Here is a 16,898-nt window from a genome sequence, read left to right on the forward strand (position 1 = left end):
GAAATATTAGAGCCAACTCTTCACTACAGAAAAGCATTAAGTAAAATGTGGTAGCTGCACAGTAGGAAATACTACACAATTCTTAGAATAACCTCCTAGAAGCACATTCAGCAGAAGTCATGTGTCAATCATAGAGTTCCTGGGATATAAAAAAACGAAGATGCCTTTTTCAAAGTCTAAGCCTTTACTAATAAGTCTCATGTGATACAAATTACCCAGATGCTTCTACTTAGGAAATAGACCACTATCACATCTGTTATTATACCAAGTCTTTATTGAGAAGTAAAGTGCTCAATATTACACATTAATGAAGTTCTCAACTGTCGAGAGACTTGCGTATGTAACATCTTAATAACACAAATACAGAGGGGAGGTTGATAGGAGAGGGATGAGAAGGGAATGCTCCATGACTAAAGAGAAAAAAATATGTAACTTACAGGTAAAAGGGATTTTGTAAAATCTTACAGGTGAAATGAGGAACAGTATAATAAGAAGTACATAAGAAGACTTTCTAGTGACCATAACTGACTTATGGCACATGGTCAATGCACATGGATACCACATAATGGCTGCACTTCAAACTGAAGTTTGTTTACATGTGACAACACGGTACACAGACATAAACACGTGCACTCAGTATCCCTGGAATGCAAACTTTAGTACCTAGTAATAAAGAAAGAACTTTGTGTAGCATATTCGAAAGAAAGCCAGGAGAAATCCTGTTAAAGAAACCCAATGTATATCACTTCTCTGGAAGCTAGCTTTAAAAGATTTGACTGACATATTCTACCCATTACATGAACAATGTGAGAATTCAAAACAAGGCACTAAAACGTGGGCCTCTCTTCTCCTGTTCTCCGAGTCGGAGTTAACTCACCAATGTTGCATTCTCTCTTGCTTGTCCCATTAGCTCACAGTCACCTCATTCAACACTTTTGAAAAATAAGATCTTTATTTTTTATTGAGAAATAGATTTCTTCTCCATTAATTTGGTGAGAGATCCTCTCTTAATGGGGGAAAAAAAACCTGCTGCAAACTCGAACTTTGGCTGATACGTTTTGTTAATGAAATTTTCAATACCAGAAAATTGATTAAACTGAGCTCCATTTAGATGAAAAATTCTAGTTCTGAGATGCAGGATCAAGAGTATTTGAGTTCTAAGGGTGCCTGGGTGGCTCAGTTGGTTAAATGTCCAACTCTCGATTTTGGCTCAGGTCATGATCTCAGGGTCAAGAGACTGAACCTTGTGTTGGGCTCTCTGCTGAGCTTGGAGCCTGCTTAAGGTTCTCTCTCTCCCTGTTGCTCTGTCCCTCCCTCTCTCTCATAAAAAAAAAAGAGCATTTGAGTTTTATATTTTCAAAACATCATAAAACTCAAACTTTAGTTTTATAATATGTATGTATGCATTTCAAAACTCCTTTAAATTTTTGTGTAAAATGAACATATCTGCTGAGCTAAAACCTTCGGTACATACTTAAAACATTTAGTAAGTTGGCCATCCCAGATTAGTTACAACATTAAAATCAGTTGCAAATAAGCTGGGCCACCTAGGAAGAGAATATATGGACAAACCTTCATATAAAACTAATTATTAGACTAAGTAAAACTCAGTTATTGGGCTCTTTCCAATTTTCCCATGTTATGGTTAGAGATGACATATTAACCCACAATCAGTCACTTTTGGCTTCCTGCAGTTCAGAGCAAAAATATTGTGAATAAGTCAAACAGTTATTCCCACAGACATCAGATACAGTAACAAAAAAAAAAATAGCACATTATTCAACATTTATCTTAACCATTCATACAAATTCTAGCATAATGACTACATATCCATTCTCTGGTTTGGAGTTCTTTTCCAGCTCATCTTTTAGAAAAGTTTACCCCAGGAAGGTAGTTGAAATAACAGGCTCCTTTCTTAAAAGAAAGTGTTATATTACGTCCATGAGCTAAGCCTGAGTGGGAAAGAATGCCCCTACTTTCCCTCCACACACTGGGCAAAAATGCCAATACTGATTTCTGTGATTGGAAGTAAAACTCCGATAGGAGTTCCAACAGGTCTCCCCTCGCTTTAAAGGCTACTTCATTGTCAACTGAGAAGACTCACTCACGGGAGCAAGTAGGCATACCACTCCAAATACTTTACAAAGACTTTTTTTCTAGACTCAATATTTACACCCAGATTTCTTACATGAAGAAAAAAAATCTTCATTGATCCATGGGCAAGGTTTATCTAAAATAAATTAAAGTGCAAAAGCATTAACAGCTGGTCACAAAGACCAGCATTGCATGGTGGGCGGGGCATATAAATAGTGTACTTGTTCTGCCAACGCAACACAGCCCCTTTCTCACCAATTAGGAACACATCCTAACACACGTCCTAGACGTGGATACTGGAATTCCCATTTGCACCTGCACCTTCTAATCCTTCTGCAGACTGGGAGGAAGAAGGGCGGGAGCTTCTGGGGCGAGGTGGACCATTCGGTCCCAGGGGTGTGCCTAAACCATGACTTATCTGGGAAGCCGCATCATCCGATTCCCAGCGTTCCAGCTCTTCCCGCACCAGCCGCTCCATCTGCTCCCTGTGGACCTCACTGTCACGACCCAGTCTTTCATCCTAATAAAGGAAAAAGAGACCACCATGTTGGGTGTAGGTCGACACATACTTTTGTGCTTAGAGGTTGCCCTAGGAAAGTAAGGAGCCAAATTATCTCTCATTAAGTGACACCAGCAATTTAGAGCATACATAGCAATTCCCTGAGCTACTGGAGTAACTTTTTTGCTTCATTCTACCATTCAGGGAAGGCAGAAGCCTTAGTGCTTGCGGTATTACGTTAACAGCTCCAGATTATCATCTGATTGCCCTGATCTGCAGTTACACAGACATCTCAAAAAACGTCTCAGATTAAAGGTTACAAGATAGGATACCCTGATATTTTACTGAATCAGTGTTTCTGTGTCACATGACCACTTACCTCTGCTACCCCATCCAGCAGCCTTCCCAACACTTCCCTTCTCTTCAGTTTGGCCCGCTCCATGATCTCCAGCTTCACGATCACGGCGTCTATCTTGGACACGATGCTGCCGATGGAGTGCTCCATGCGGTCCACTCGTCTCACCAGGCTGTGGGAAACCGCAGGGGAGCGGGTCAAAGCCACCCAGTTGGCTTTTCAGATGGACGTGCTGAGGTTTCTTTTCTTAAACAACATGATAATCTGAAACACATTCTAAGCAGTCTCAGACTTTAGTGATAAACTCACATATTGCTGATGGGAATGCTAACTGGCACAACTTTTCTGCAAGTCAACACTGTATTAGAAGTTTTAAAAATATATGCTTAACTTTTATTCCAATGTTCCATTTTTGGGAAAATTTCCGAAGGAACTATGTATATGTGTGATTTTTTTTTGGGCTATCAGCATACTCATTAGAGTTCTGCTTATTAATAGTAGTTCACTGAAAATAGTTACATTAGGGGCACCTGGGTGCCTCTTGGTTAAGTGTCTGCTTTGGAATCAGGTCATGATCTTGGGGTCCTGGGATTGAGCCCCGCATCAGGCTCTTTGTTCACTGGGGAGTTTGCTTCTCTCTCTCCCTCTGCCCCTCCCCTCTGCTTGTGTTCTCTCTCTTGCTCTCTCAAATAAATAAATAAATAAATAAAATCTTTAAAAAAAAAATGATCATAATTAACAGAGAATCATTCAAATATGTTCTTGTTCATCCATAAAATGGAATTCCAAGGAGACACCAGAAATTATATGGTGATGGAATATTTAATGAAATAATAATGTTCACAATATATTAAGTAAATAAAGTAGCTAGAAAACACTGCTCACTAATGATTTGAATAAAAAGTTATGTAAATGCTTTAAAAACACAGAAATAGGAGACAACTTCTGGAATGATGCCATGAGGGCTCTATAGGTACTCTCCCCAGAGAAACAACCATAGCTATTGAAAATTCTTTAAATTCTTTTTTCAAAATTCTGTAAATCTTCTTAAGAGTATACAGCAAATGAAGAAGCATTTATCTAAGAAAATCCACTGGATTTTAGTAAGAGGAGTGAGAGTCTATGACATGTGAACTACAGTCTGCTCCCTCTCTGTCTTCCCCAGTTCACTGTGACAGAAGTGTCACTCCAGTTTGGTTTGGCAATGGACACAGGGCCCCCACTCCCTTCAACTCCCAGTGGGGGGCTATGGGATCCCCCAGGGAGGGGCAGGCTGTTGCATTTCTCCTCTCCAAATCCAGGTTGCAGAGGATCTAATCTAAGGCAAGAGTGGCTGAGAGGAATGAGGTTCTCTTTTTCTACCCAACTGACAACTGTAGGGTGGAGTTTCCATGCCAGGACAGGAAAGCTGAGAAGACTGAAGGCTGCCATCCTAGCCCAGTGGCTTATTCATGAAACAGGGGTATCACTTTGGGAAGCAGTCCCTGCCCCTAGCTCTGAGGCTGTGGTACAGAGGTTTTGCCTGGGAGGAGAGTCAGGTCACAGAACACAGGGCTCCAAAGCTTCCTCCAAGAGAAATGCTTTATGTGGAACAAAGTGCTAAGCCTAAGAGTGTTCCTCCAAATGGAGATTGTTAAGACGAGGCTGGTCACCCCATGAGATAAAAAGGTAAATTGTTTACCAGCTAGTTTACCAGAAAGAACCAGGGAAAGAGACAGCTAAGAAGACTGCTAAAGACTGGCTTCAGTAACTACCCCTGCAAAGGGGCCTGGATTGAACTGGGTCAGAGTGTGGAACAGCTTATATCCTGAGGCATTACTGAAAACAGACCAACCAGCCAACAGTTAGTGGAAGCTAAGAGTTGGAAGTAATATCAACAGAGGTGGAAAGCTTCACAGAGAGATCGGGAACGACAATGAGAGGAGCCCTGCTAAAAGCACTGTCTTTTCAAGACGTGTCTGGTCACGTGGTCACGACTGTGCCCTCTGAGAAGCAACATCAGAAGTTTCACAGTGTGGGGTGGGGGGTACAGACTTCATTAAAAAACAAGCATGCAAACAGCAAATACAATAAGCCTGGGGGTAGGGGAGGAAAGAAAATTAGTATTCTAAACTGCTATAATATATATTTAATATCTCCAGTTTTCAATTAAAAAAAAAGGCATGCCAAAAAACAACAACAGAAAAAATGTGACCCATACATATACATAAGAAAAATGAGGCAATAGAAACTGCCTATAAGGGGGCCCAGATAGATTTAGTAGACAAAGAGCTCAAAGTAGCTATTATAAATATATTCAAAGAACTAAAGGAAATCAGGCTTAAAAACATAGACAGTATGATGTCATTGTCTCATCAAATAGAGAATATCAACAAAGAGATGCAGATTATTTCAAGGAAACTAAGAGAAATTCTCGAGTTGAAAAGTACAATAAATGAAAAAGTCACTAAAGGTTGGGTTTCAACGGCAGATTTGAGCTGGCAGAAGAAAGAATCAGCACTTCAAGACAGATGGACAGAAACTATGTAATCTGAAGAGCAGAGAGAAAAAAGAGTGAAGAAAGACGTGGGACAGCAGTACATACATAGGATAGAACTCCCAGAAGGAAAGGAGAGAAAGCAGCAAAAAAATATTTGAGGACTCGGGATGCCCAGGTGGCTCTGTTGGTTAATCGGCTGCCTTTGGCTCAGGTCATGATCCCAGCATCCTGGGATCGAGTCCCACATCGGGTTCCTTGCTCGGTGGGGAGCCTGCTTCTCCCTCTGCCTCTGCTGCCACCCTGCCTGTCTGTGCTCACTCTCTCTGGCAAATAAATAAATAAAATCTTAAAAAAAAAAATTGAGGACATAATAGTTGAAAACTTCCTAAATTTGATAAAAATATTATATATTCCAGCAGCTTAATGAACTTTAATCAGGATAACTGCAAAGAAATCCACATCCAGACAGATCATGGTGAAAATACTGAAAGACAAAGACAGACAAAATCTTAAAAGCAGCAAGGAAAAGTGACCCATCACATACAAGGGAACCTCAGTAAAATTAAGTTTTAGTCTCATCAGAAATAGTGGAGACAAGAAGAAAAGGAAGGGGAAATAAAATTATCCCTAGATAAAGAAAAACTGAGAGAATTCAAGCTGGTGGGCCTGCTTTGTTTTTTATTTTTAAAGATTTTAAAGAGAGCGAGAGAGCACAGAAGCTGTGGGGAGGGGCAGAAGGGAAGGGAGAAGCAGACTCCCTTCTGAGCTAGGAGCCCAACACAGGGCTTGATCTGAGAACACTGAGATCATGATCTGAGCCAAAGGCAGAAGCCTAACGGACTAAGTCGCCCAGGTGCCCCAGCAGGCCTGCTTTAGAAGAGATACTAAAGGAAGTTCTTCAGGCTGAAAGCAAGTGATCCAGATAATAATTAGAATCCCCATGAAAACACAAAGAACACGGGAACATGTTACTGTGTAACTGTAGAAGACAATATAGATGCATACTCCTTTTCCTTTTATTTCTCATTCACTGATTTCAAAAGGACTATGCAAGACAATATGTACACAATTGTATTGTTGGGCCTATAACACATAGAAATGTAATAAAATATTTGACAATACCAGAATGAAGGAGGTGGGTAAGATCAAAGTTGTACTGTAATACAAAATGACACCAGATGGTAACTTGAATCCACAGAAACAAATGAGGAGAACCAGAAATGTAAGTACGAAAAAGAATATGCTGAACTCTATAAATATATACTTTCTCTTCTTGTCTCAGCTCTTTTAAGGGACATAAATTTATATGAAGTGGTAATTCTAAAAATGTGATACTGGATTTCTAACATATATAGATGAATATGTATAATAATGGCATATAAAGGGGAGGAGTTAACAGAGTTAAATAGGAATTATATTTCTATATCTCCTCAGATTACGTTAATATAAATCTGAGGTAGATTCTGATAAATTGATTTGTGTAGGTTAAGTCCTAGAGCAACCACTAAAAACATAACTGAAAAATGTAATGAAAAAAAAACTATTAAAGGAATTAAAATGTTACATTAGAAAATATCCACTTTATGAAAAGAAAGCAATAAAGGAGAAAAAGAGAAACAAAAAAGACATAAGGCCTATAGGAAATGAAAAATAAAATGGTAGATGTAAGTCCAGCCATATCAATGATAACATTAAATGTAAATGAAGTAAACATTCTAATCAAAAGGCAAAGACTATCAGACTGGATAAAAAGACCAGATCCAACTAAATGCTGTCTACAGGTGACACACTTGAGATTCAAAGATACAAACAGGTTGGAAATGAAAGAATGGAAAAAAATACATCATGCAAAAAGCAACAATAAGAAAGCTGGAGTTGCTATAATAATATCAGACAAGAATGACTTTAAAACAACAAAAATATCTTACTAGAGATAAAGTAGGACATTTTATAATGAAAAGAGGGTCAATCTATTAGGAAGAGGTACCAATTGTAAACATATATACACCTAGCAGCAGAGTTCCAAAAAACACAGAGCTAAAGCTTACAGAAAAGAAAGAAGAGGCAAGTTAATAATGATAGTTGGAGATTTTTCTTTTTAAAGATTTTATTTATTCATTTGACAGAGAGAGCACAAGCAAGGGGAGCTGCATGCAGAGGGAGAGGGAGAAGTAGGTTCCCTGCTGAGCAAGGAGCCTGACGCAGGTCTCCATCCCAGGACCCTGGGATCATGATCTGAGCCAAAGGCAGACACTTTAATGATTAAGCCACTCAGGAGCCCCAATATAGTTGGAGACATTAATAACCCACTTCCAAAAGTAGATAGAACAAACGGGTGGAACAAAAGGAAATAGGAGATTTGAGTAACACTATAAACCACTAGACCTAAAATACACCTATAGAACACTCCACTTAACAAGAGCAGAACACACATTCTTCTCAAAAGCACATGGAACATCCTTTAGGATATATCATGGGCCACGGCAATAAAAACATATTAAAAAAAAAAACCCACATGTAAATAGAGATACAGACATCAAAATGTTAACTGGCATTTTGGTTTAGTGGGATTAGGAGAGATTTTAATGTTTTCTTTATTTGCTGATTTTCCTATAAGGAATTTCTTTAGTATGGAAAGGATCAAACTGAGAGATAAGAGAAGCTGCTTGGTCTCCTTTGAACTTGTCAGCCCCAATTCTGCCAATTCCTTAATACTTACACTTGAAACTCTTCATAAGAAACCCCACTGGAAATGCTTCCCCTCCTTCTGGAGCTATGCCCACTGTCTTCATCATCATCCTCCTCAGAGTCATCCAGGCTTCGTGGGAAACTTCGGCTGCTCATGGGACGTGGTAAAGAGCTATGATCCAGATCCAGGTCCTCCTGAAGAACAAGGGGTCACTGAGTGAGGAGCGAGAACAGCGAGTCCCACAGAGCTTCACTGTGGGCTCAAGCAAATGGCAAATGGGCATGTACCATTTAGCACCAGACTGTGATTGCCAGTCTTCTAAATTTCATGGACTGGCCAATTTTCAAAACAGATTTTTAATGACCAGCATGGAACTACTAACTTGTTTGGACAAGAAAGAATATTAAAAAATAAAACAACAACAAAAGTAAATGAAGAAATGTATTATCCCCTTTTCATAAAAGAGAGAACACATTTAATAGCTACAAAGTAGGGAGGATATAATCTTAAATAAAAATTTTAACTAAAAACAGCCTAGTGAAAGATGATTGTATTCACTGTCCTGTTCACATTTCACTATACCTGGTAAAGTTTCCCACCTACTGACACTGTTCTGTGGAGCAGTTTGGAAACTGCTGTTCAATACTATCTCCTTATAGAAAAGGGACTTTTGCATAGAATATTATTCACCTATATTCTCTGTACCTCAATTGCCATGGATGTTTTTGGTTTGTTTAGCCATTTTTTTTTTTTTTAGGATATTATTTATTTGACAGAGAAAGATCACAGGTAGGCAGAGAGGGAGGCAGAGAGAGGGGGAAGCAGGCTCCCCGCTGAGCAGAGAGCCTGATGCGGGGCTTGATCCCAGGACCCTGAGATCATGACCAGAGCTGAAGGCAGAGGCTTAACCCACCAAGCCACCCAGGTGCCCCTGTTTAGTCACTTATTTTTAAAGTTAATGTGAAAAGCTTTTAATTATCCTTTCTGATTATGAAAGATCATTTCATGATAAGCACTCAGATGGAAGGCAGCTGCTAGTTTTATTTTATTGTAAGTGTTAATTTATAGAGCAACTAACTTTATATCTCCTGAGCAATCTTGTTTTCCTCACTCTCATGGACACTGTGAAGTATGTAACTCCTAGGTTTCCCTTTTCAAGCTGATGACCAGAAGGCTTATTGGGGCCGAATTTGTAGCTCAGTCTTTAACAAGCATATATGTATTTAAATTTTTAGCTTCATAGTCTAGTTTTAATTTCAGTTTGTTTCACCTCATTTTTTTCATTTTGATTTTTTGCATTTATGTCAATCTAATCTAGTTTTACATATTATTACGTTATATATCCTTTTCGGAATATGCCGGGTACTACTACATAAACTGAGACAGAGAGACAGAGAAAGAGGCAGAGAGACAGAGAGACTCTCGGTAACCCGCCACGTAGCATGGTGTCTGGAACACGGTGGGGGCTGAATCAAACCCGGCTCTAAATGAGACCCACCCTCTCTCTTTCCAAGTCGTCTCTCATCTGCTGATGTTCGTGTTCGGTCAGTTCTTGATCTCCATCTTGGTCATACTTTGTGAATATTGCCTCGATCTCTGCATCAGTATGGCCCTTCCTGAAATTATTGAGAGGTTACAGATGAAATCATTCATGTACATGGTCCAATGCAAGCACAGAGACATGATGCAGAACAAAAGGGAAACTGCTGAATCAGGGCCAGCCCTCCTCTGAGGATACGTTCCAGAAAGACACCTCCTTTGAAAAAAAGAGCAATTCTCTGAGTACTCGGACCAGATAAATCTGTGTCACCAAGAACTTATGTTTATATAGGAATTTCCCAGGGCCTCAAAATGTGTGATTCTCACCCTTTGAGATCTTGTCGAAGTTCATCAAAGTTTAACTTGCCTCCCCCTTGCCTCAGACTCTCAGAAATGTCATCCACAGTATTTTTTTTCAGTTTGAGTTTGACCAAGGCTTTATGGCAGCCCTGTTGAAAAGAAACGACTGGGTTTAGTTTATTCTCTTTTTTTGCATGTGCTTTCCCACTCATTTACACTAGTAACTACTAGTGTAGATCTTGCTTTGCACGGACATGCAGGACTGTCAAAATGATCACACAAGGCGAAACTGCAAGTGATGTTAATAATCAACAGGAAAACTTGTGACTGCTCTGTGACCTTTGAAACATCTTACCGGGGCACCTGGCTGGCTCAGTCAGGAGAGCATGCGACTCTTGATCTCGAGGTCATGAGTCTAAGCCCCACGTTGGGCGTAGAGATTACTTAAATAAATAAACTTTAAAAAAAAACAAAACCTTTTATTCAAAGCGTTAAAAACTCCCTTGGCATTCGTTATAAATTTATGGGGAGATTAAAAAAAACATAAAATGAATATTTATTTAGTACACTGAAATTTAAAACACTAGAAACATTAAAAAATAAAATGTCTTATTTCTTTGTAACAATTTTACCCAGAGTAGTTTGAATAGTGCTTCCCTTCTTCCTGTGTCACAGGATATGCAGGAAGCCTCTTTTCTGTCTTGAGGAGCTCTGATAATCCCTTCTTAATATGGATCAGCTCCCAACATTTTATCCTTTGCCCTTTTAATGTTGTAAAATATCTCCAGAGTTCCTTGTATGTGACGCTGTTTGCCAGCGTCACTTCCTAGGAGACGCTTCGTCGGAACTTTCCAACACAACCACTACCCTCATTCACATTGATAAATTTGCCTTTACTAGGTTATTAGACTCCATATCATTTTTTCTACAGATATTCAAGATTTTGAAGGGTAGCAGTGTCAGCATTCCCACAGCTCCCTATTCTAGAACTCTCTTACATTTGTTTTGAACTTCACTTTCCGTGTTACCAGTCTTGGTTTCTTTGCTCTGCTTTCCTCTTTGCTGGCCCATTCTCCCTTTGAGATGTTTTTGTAAAACATCACATGGGGGTGCTCACAGGGAGAGAGAGAGAAAGAAGCAACACAAGTACATGTTTTATGCCTGCACTGAAAGGCAGGTGCTCCTTGACCTAGCCTAGACTTTGTAAGAAGGGATGTTATCGCTCACTGATTATGATACACATCTGTTATTTATGTAACGATTTGTAGACTGAAGAGCTAGCCGTGAAGTTTATGTTATGCCAGTACAGTTAATATACTGTGATAACTGAAATGTTCTGTGAAAATTGGAAGTTTGCACTTTATAGTATTATTCACAGTCAAGATACTGTGACAACTGAAATGGGGAACTGTGTAGAGAGGCTGGCCATATTTAACATGAAATAATTGAAACCTGTGCATCTCAGAACCGAAGTGCAAAGTAAGGACTGCTTGTATACACCTTGGACATTTGCTAAGATGTCATAAAATGTTTTTGAAAAAATCCGGATAACTCAAATTTTAGGTCCCATCCAAGTGTTGTTTTTTTTTTTTTTTTTTTTTTTTTGTGATCTGAAAAGATTTTCATAGTATTTATTTATTTGTTTAGTGTGTGTTATTTCTTTTTAAATTGAATTTTGTTTTTTCCAGTGTTCCAAAATTTACTGTTGAAACAAGGGGTTTTGTTTAAGAACTGGAAGTTCTCTGTTTCAACATGATTCACAGACAGCACAGTCTTAGGATCTAAACCAACAGAAAAAGATCACACAGTCCAGGAGCCACTGGTCTCTTAGCAAAATGATGTTAGGGAACAAGCTGTGTGCTTTAGATGTAGTTATTTGTTGTTGCTTAAGTTTTATACTTTAAACCAAATAAAGAAATCACATTGAGAAGAACAAAGCTACCCAACTTTCCTGTCCTGCCCTTCCATTTACTTAACAACTTCCTGAGAAGGTGCGTAAGTGAAAGTTCTCAGGCCCTTACTCTGTGGCCTTTTTCCTTTGATTATTTTAAAACTTCCCTGGAAGGTCAAGGATAAAGGGTGAATGACAAAATATTCTCTTCTAAAACTTTTTTTTCTTCTTTTTGAAAACTGTATGTGAGAAAGAGAAAGTAGAAATGTCTTTAGGTTCTTCCCTTCCAGTTGATTCTGAACTCTGGATCTGCACATGATAGCCTACCAGAGGTGTCCTCAAAACAATAAAGGTAAAACCAGCAGCTCAGCTCTCAAGAGTCAAAGGAGATTGTTGAGATTTTTAATTCTAGGGCAAGAGACTGTTGAGAATTTAATTCTAGGTCAATAAAAGATTCCCAGAATTTAAGTCCAAGCTAGCAGCATACCCATCTCTAGCTCCAAGACAGAGAACATTTAAATTATTGATGACATGTAGCAATCTACTCTTCACTTGAAACCCTTACAATGGATCAACTTTGATGTGGAAATCTGGCTGAAACAATGCTCATTTTATGTAGAAAATAAAGCAGTTGTGAGAATTAGGGCTTGTCATACCTTTCTGATAAGATCTGAAAGTTCCATTTCAGCTTTCTGCTGGGCCAAATCAGATTTAACTTCAGAGTAAGTATCATTGATGATAGCCAAAAACATATTCTGTTTGTAAATCAAAGGAAAGTTGAGATTAAAGAAGAAACTAAATATACTTTCTAAACATCAATCTGAAATTTGACATATGCATTTTTGTTTTTTAACAATCTGATTTCTTAAGAAGACATAAATTAATAGTTTTGCTACTATATACTTTGGGAAAATTATTTTTTTCACTAAGTCATGCCAAAGGAAAATGCAATGTATATTCTTATTTACAAACCATATATTGTGATATATTTTACAAAAAGAGACAAGAATGAAATACAACAAAATACTGATGTATTTACCTATGGATGATGGTATTATTTTATTATTTTTGCTTGTCTATGTTATCTACACTTTTTTCACCTGACAGAAATTAATAGAAATGGAGAACTCTACATAGCTCTTCAAATTTCAACAGTCAATACAGACAAGGGGAATTCTATGCTTCTTCCAAATACTGTTATATTTTATTATTTGAGATTTACAGAGTGCATTTTGAAGAGTTAAAAAGATCTCTGCAAATGGGAATACAGTAGGCTTCATAGAAGAAAGATAGTCAAGAGAAGCTTAGTGAAAAATACAGACTTTGGAGTCAAACACGCTTGGGTTTCAGTATTAGCCCTGCCAAGACTATATTGTTTAAATGTTCCAATCTTTAAAACTCATTTGTTCTTACATTAATAAAATGGGAGAAACAATAGTTCCTCCACTACAGATCTGTTTTAAGAATTAATGAAATAATCTATGTCAAGTGCTTAGGACAAGGCCTCACACGTGATAAGTGCTACATAATTTATAGTTGTTATTATTCAATAATGGTTAGTTCATTTTTCCTAAGTTTCCCCTCCCCAAGATAATGGTTTATATTTCCAACACCTGTTTCCCACAGTTTTTTTTTTTTTTTTTTTGAAACACCACACCCAACCGATCAGTTCCTTCTTTAATACATTCTTTCTTTACTCCTCTTTCTGGCATACTGATATGGTTTGTGACTATAGTTATTTATTTATTTTTTTAAAGATTTTTATTTATTTGAGAGACAGACAGAGAGAGAAAGCATGAGTGAGGAGGAGAGGGATGAGCAGAACCTGCCTGACACAAGGCTCCATCCTAGGACCCTGGGATCAGGACCTAAGCCAAAGGCAGACACTTAACTGATTGAGCCACCCAGGTGCCCCCAGAGTTATGTATTTGACTAGGTCTGTTGTCTCCACAAGTTTGTGGAATCTCCCTGAGGGCAGGGCTGGTCTCTTACTTTCCTTACCACCGCACCCCCAGTACCTAGCACCCTCCCTGGAATACAGTGGAGTGGCTCAGTAAATACTTATTAAATGGGGAATGAATGAAAGAGAGCTCTATTATTTTAGTGTGCTACTAAATTGCTACAAACAAAGGAGGAATACTATTTAAGATCCTGTAGCAAAAATGAGAATAAAATATAAAATGCACGTAAGTTCCTGGCTTAATGCTCAATTCCAAAGGCAGTCAGAGTAACATCTCCCACATTTTTCCTCCCAACCCAGGCAATTAGTGTTCTCTTTTTAAGTTTCCAAATGGCTGGTAGCTAACACCTGTAAATATCTTAGTTATAGGATTAAAGTGTGGGTTCTCTGAAGAGATTTAAAAAAATTAAACGTGGCTGAGAAAGGCTATTGAGGATGTGGGTAGAGAAGTTCCCCCTCCTTCTTTCCATTCTGTCTCAGAAGGTTTGCTTGATATGTAATCAGAAGGCCTTCCCTCCCTAGTGATGACGGACTTTTGCTTCCATTGGACCAGCTCACATCACAGTGGCTTCTTTCAAAGCCAGGGCAGGGCCACCTGGGTAGCTCAGTCAATTAAGCATCTGAGACTCTTAATTTTGGCTCAGGTCATGATCTTAAGAGTGATTGGGCTCTGTGTGGAGCCTGCTTGGAATTCTCTCTCCCTCTGCCCCTCCTCCAACTCATTTGCATTCTTTCTCTCTCTATCTCTCTCTATATATAAATAAATAAAATCATGAAATAAATAAGTAAATAAATAAATAAAACAATAAAAAAATAGAGTCTGGGCAATAAACTAACACCTTGCAGTCATCTCAGACAAATGGCCAACTCTGCACTTGGCTTGTCATTTCTTTAAAGAAAAATGTGAATTGACAGTAGCATCTTCCTCTCTCTCTGTGGGGTGCAGGGAGACCATTTCCTTTTTTGCAATAGCACGAAAAATTACTTTAGTATAAAGACAGAAGCTAAAAGCTTCTTTTCATGTTCTATTGATGGATTTGATGAAATGACCAGTTTTAGGGCAAAAAACCACCTTCAGACAAGTCCACATCTGACCATTTTGAATTGCTACAGGTCCGTCTCTCATGCAGCAGACAGACACACAAAGAAAACTTAGGCGACCTGCAGTTAACTAGAGGGTCTATGGTGGAGCTCTCAGTTCCTGGTTTTTGTTTTCTTAGTAGAGATTCAGGGATTCAGGAGTTCCAGAATCGAAAGTGCTACCAGTGTTAGAACTGAAAAAGGCTAACTGTTCCCTCTATGTTTCCCTTAACATATGACTGGAAAAAGAAACTAGAGAGGTTTCACTTTAAAACTAATGATATGGGGGCACCTGGGTAGCTCAGTCAGTTGAGCATCTGACTCTGGGTTTCAGCTCAGGTCATGATCTCAGGGTCATGAGACGGAGCCCTGCGTCGGACTCTGCGATCGGCAAGGAGTCTGCTTGAGAGTCTCTCTCTCGCCCTCTGCCTCTCCCCTTGCTCATGTTCTCTCCCCCTCTAAAATAAATAAATAAATCCTTTAAAAAAACTCAATAAAACTAATGATACATACATATAAGATACAAATGGACTTATTTGATATTCCTGACTCTTTCCATCCTACTAAAGTAGTTCTGATACTCAGTCTATAAATAGTGCTTAACCATATACAAAACCACTAAATTCTTGGAACAACTTTGGGGATAGTACACTGAATTACTGAACTTTACACAAAGCATCTTATAAAATCTATTGAAAATGGAGACAATTTCGTTGTTTTCTTACAATGATGACTGATGTAAGGAAAGACTTAAGTATTTTTTTAAAAGATTTTATTTATTTATTTAACAGAGATCACAAGTAGGCAGAGAGGCAGGCAGAGAGAGAGAGGGAAGCAGGCTCCCCGCAGAGCAGAGAGCCCCATGTGGGGCTCCATCCCAGGACTCTGGGATCATGACTGGAGCCGAAGGCAGAGGTTTTAATCCACTGAGCTACCCAGGCGCCCCAGGAAAGTCTTAAGTATTAGTGTTTAGATGAAAAATACCCACTGCCTAGATTAAGCTAACTTACTTGAATAATTTCTTGGTAATTTTTTGGTAGACAAATGAATGTGTAAATGTTAAGATGAAGAACAAAATGCCTCCTAAAAACTCTTAATTAACTTAGGGTCAAAGTGTTAAAAATGTTAATTTGTACAAAATCAAGAGAATGAAAAATTATTTTTGAAAGTAACTTTTAAAGCAATTTCTACTCATTGTTAGATTTAGTTTTATTTTGTATTTTCTAATTTTTAAAGATTTTTATTTATTTATTTAGAGAAAGAGCAAGAGCTGGGGGTGGGTGGGAGAGAGAGAATCTCAAGTATGTACTGAGTGTGGAGCCTGACACAGGGCTCAATCTTACAATCCTGAGATCATGACCTGAGCTAAAATCAAAGAGTCAGTTGTTTAACCAACTGAACCACCGAAGTGTCCCTACATTTAGCTTTAAATTTAAAATCTGAATGTTCTTTGCAGGCAGTCTCTAGATGTGTTAATATTATTTTAAGATTTTATTTATTTATTTGACAGGCAGAGAGGCAGGCAGAGAGAGAGGAAGGGAAGTAAGCTCCCTGCTGAGCAGAGAGCCTGATGCAGGGCTCAATCCCAGGACCTGAGATCATGACCTGAGCCGAAGGCAGAGGCTTTAACCCACTGAGTCACCCAGGCACCCTATTTTTTTTAAAAAAGATTTTATTTATTTACCTGACAGAGAGATCACAAGTAGGCAGAACAGCAATCAGAGAGAGAGGGGGAAGAGGCTCCCTGCTGAGCAGAGAGCCCAATGCAGTGCTCCATTCCAGGACCCTGAGATCATGACCTGAGCCAAAGGCAGAGGCTTAACCCACTTAGGCACCCAGGGGCCCCAGGATGTGCTAAATATTATTAAGTTAAAACAAAAATATCTTAACCTTTACAAACAATAATTCACTCGAATATTACTCTTGACATCCTGGATCTAGCTTGCTTTGTCAGTTCCTTTTTTCTTTTTAGAAAAGAGGAAAAAGATGAATGAAAGTCATGCTAGCAAGTG

General features: G+C 38.7%; 1 protein-coding gene across 1 annotated transcript in view; it reads right to left on the reverse strand.

Annotated features, from left to right (window-relative positions):
- Positions 1-254: 254 nt before the first annotated feature.
- The window catches only part of PKD2 (polycystin 2, transient receptor potential cation channel), a 61,927-nt gene continuing 45,283 nt past the window's right edge, over positions 255-16,898 (reverse strand). Inside the window, exons 10-15 of the mRNA XM_004756104.3 lie at positions 12,503-12,601; positions 9,983-10,104; positions 9,615-9,732; positions 8,147-8,310; positions 2,973-3,120; positions 255-2,614 (exon numbers count right to left, since the gene is read on the reverse strand). Coding sequence (XP_004756161.3) covers positions 2,378-2,614; positions 2,973-3,120; positions 8,147-8,310; positions 9,615-9,732; positions 9,983-10,104; positions 12,503-12,601 — 888 coding nt within the window. The 3' untranslated portion in view covers positions 255-2,377. The remainder of the gene's footprint in view (positions 2,615-2,972; positions 3,121-8,146; positions 8,311-9,614; positions 9,733-9,982; positions 10,105-12,502; positions 12,602-16,898) is intronic.

Source organism: Mustela putorius, unplaced genomic scaffold (genome assembly GCF_011764305.1).
Source record: "Mustela putorius furo isolate JIRA1106 unplaced genomic scaffold, ASM1176430v1.1 tig00000382_pilon_pilon_pilon, whole genome shotgun sequence".
Lineage (NCBI taxonomy): Eukaryota > Metazoa > Chordata > Mammalia > Carnivora > Mustelidae > Mustela > Mustela putorius.